This window comes from Salvia hispanica, chromosome 5 (genome assembly GCF_023119035.1).
Source record: "Salvia hispanica cultivar TCC Black 2014 chromosome 5, UniMelb_Shisp_WGS_1.0, whole genome shotgun sequence".
NCBI classification, from domain to species: Eukaryota; Viridiplantae; Streptophyta; class Magnoliopsida; order Lamiales; family Lamiaceae; genus Salvia; species Salvia hispanica.
Window position 1 is genome coordinate 21,037,678 of NC_062969.1, and position 963 is coordinate 21,038,640.

Sequence of the window (963 nt, forward strand, 5' to 3'; positions counted from 1 at the left end):
TAAATCAATTTATTTGACCTAATGTGAAGGTGTTGAAAATTTCAAATAATGTGGTTATAGTATTTATAGAAATATCCTAAAAATCTCACTCATCCTTGAACAAATAATTCACCACATAACTTCACCTTTAATTCAATTATTCACAAGCCACGTCATATACTCATCGAGTTTGACTTTTCAACCCAACCTCAACCCTAGACACAACTTGGTCATAAGAACTCATGCAATAAATTCACTCATCAATTAATTTACATCTCCCACGTCATCAATAAGAATTTTACGGCTCTAAAATTAGGGTTCGAAATTTCGGGATGTTACATCCTACCACTCTTAAAAGAAATTTCGTCCCGAAATTTGGTACCGTCATGGGAAGAGTTCCGGTTATAGTTCCATCATGGCTTCTTCGGGTCCGTGATTTCTCCTTAGTATTTTCACGAAGGCAGAAGATTTGTTCCTCGAGATCTGAACCTTCCGGTCCAAGATCATCTGGGGCCACTCCTCGTAGCTCAGATCCGGGTTTACGGCAACTTCCTCGTAGCGAATCACGTGCTTCGGGTTGAACACGTATTTCCGCAACTGCGACACATGAAAGACTTAGTGCACATTCCCAAGGCTGGGCGGCAGCGCTAATCGATAAGCTACGGGTCCTACTCCTTCAAGAATCTCATACGGTCCGATAAAACGCGGCTTCAGTTTCCCTTTAACACCAAAATGCGTTATCCCTTTCGACGGGGATATCTTGAGGAAAACTTTATCGCCGGCTTGGAATTGTAAGTCTGTCCGTCGGACGTCGGCGTATGAATTTTTTCTGTCCTGGGCTCCATTCATTCTCGCACGGATTTGTCGAACGATTTCGACCATCTCTTCGACTGCATCGAGTCCAAGTGCCCTTCGTTCGCCAACTTCATCCCAGTAGAGCGGAGATCTACACTTTCTTCCATATAGTGCTTCATACGGCGCCAT

At 43.3% G+C, this 963-nt stretch overlaps 1 protein-coding gene across 1 annotated transcript; it reads right to left on the reverse strand.

Moving 5' to 3' along the window:
* Nucleotides 1-381: 381 nt before the first annotated feature.
* On the reverse strand, nt 382-963 carry LOC125189610. Its single transcript, XM_048086872.1, has 2 exons — nt 643-963; nt 382-576 (listed from the first exon to the last, which is right to left on the reverse strand). The coding sequence occupies exons 1-2, from the start codon at nt 961-963 to the stop codon at nt 382-384; spliced, it is 516 nt and encodes a 171-aa protein (XP_047942829.1).

Coding starts and splice junctions, on each gene's coding strand:
- LOC125189610 (XM_048086872.1), bottom strand. CDS start 963: ATGGCGCCGTATGAAGCACTATATGGAAGAAAGTGTAGATCTCCGCTC. Junction 577..642: donor TTCTTGAAGGAGTAGGACCC/GTAGCTTATCGA, acceptor CATGTGTCGCAG/TTGCGGAAATACGTGTTCAA.